This window comes from Aptenodytes forsteri, unplaced genomic scaffold (assembly GCF_000699145.1).
Source record: "Aptenodytes forsteri isolate BGI_AS27 unplaced genomic scaffold, ASM69914v1 Scaffold15, whole genome shotgun sequence".
NCBI classification, from domain to species: Eukaryota; Metazoa; Chordata; class Aves; order Sphenisciformes; family Spheniscidae; genus Aptenodytes; species Aptenodytes forsteri.
In genome coordinates this window covers 19,870,018-19,871,275 of record NW_008795129.1, presented here as the reverse complement: position 1 = coordinate 19,871,275, position 1,258 = coordinate 19,870,018, and the positions used below count along the sequence as shown (strand labels likewise).

At 58.4% G+C, this 1,258-nt stretch overlaps 1 protein-coding gene across 1 annotated transcript in view; it reads right to left on the bottom strand.

Moving 5' to 3' along the window:
* EMX2 (empty spiracles homeobox 2) overlaps nt 1-1,258 on the bottom strand; it is a 5,761-nt gene that overhangs the window by 1,899 nt on the left and 2,604 nt on the right. The window contains exon 2 of the mRNA XM_009277908.2: nt 554-738. Coding sequence (XP_009276183.1) covers nt 554-738 — 185 coding nt within the window. The remainder of the gene's footprint in view (nt 1-553; nt 739-1,258) is intronic.

Sequence of the window (1,258 nt, the reverse complement as noted above, 5' to 3'; positions counted from 1 at the left end):
GCTTTTATTTTTCATCTTCATGCCCTCCTGAACCGGCTCCTCGTATCCCCGCTGCCGGACGCCGGGCTAGAAACGAGTGAAAAACCATCCGAGAAACTGTATTTCTGCCGTAGGGTCCAAAGGGGGGTTCTCCCCTCCGCCTTTTGTTTTGGGGGCTTTTTCCCTAACATCCAACTACTTCTGAGGGTCGCCCCAGACCCGCAGAGAAATGACCAGGACGGCCTTTCACTTGCAGGTCGCAGATCTCGCCGCTCCCCTTCCCGCTCGGGCCGGGGCTCCGGCCGGGGCCCTCCGGGGAGACCCAAACCGTGCCCCGAGCCCCGCGGCGACCCCCGGCGCAGGCGATGGCTCTCACGAACGGGCGAGGATTTTTTAACACCCGGGCGAGGGGGGACCCCTCACTCCGCCCCAACCGGCTCGGGTCTGGAGGCCTAAATACGCCCAGAATTTGCCCGTATTTTTGCCCACATCTCCGGGCCGGCCGGGTGGGTTTTCCCAAGCAGATCCCAGTACTTTCGCTTTCCCAGCTGCCCGCTCCCTGCTTCCCCCTTACCTGAGTTTCCGTGAGGCTGAGGCTGTGTGCCAGCTGTTTTCTCTCTGCTCCTACTACATAATGGTTCTTCTCAAAGGCATGTTCCAGTCTCAGTAATTGGGATGGGGAGAAAGCTGTACGGATCCGTTTGGGTTTCCTGGCCAGTGCATTGTGCAATAGGAAGCTCTCCGGGCTGGTTTCATTCCCTGGGCAACAGGGTAAAGCAAGAGATTAGCAAAACACCTTCCCCAAACGCGCTCGAGAGGACTTTTTAGCGCGAGAATTTTTGGCTCCCACCATTTCCCGCAGGAGAAAACTGACTATAGTTTCTTTTTTATTTTCAGAGGCTTTTTTAAAATTAAAATTTCCTTCGATAAATAGGTGGTGGGAATGAGCAGGGGAAGGAGAGAACTGGGAGAAAACCAAATACTAAAACACAACTAAGGGAGCACTACGGGGGAAAAAAGCACAGAAATTGGCCAGAGCCCGGCTGCGGTGGCTGCGGCTTCATGCCGCAGCTGCCCCCCTTCCCCTCGCCCACCGGCGGCCTCACATCTTTCCTTGTTTGTTATTTACATCCTCCCGGCGCGGCCAGCGGGGCAGCGGCGCTCGGTGCGGCCGGAACCGGCGGAGAAATAAAGAAACGGGGAACGGGGAAGCCATGGGGCGGCCATCCCAGCCGGCCTGCTGCGGGCGGGCGGCCATCCCAGCCGGCCGCGGGGCGGG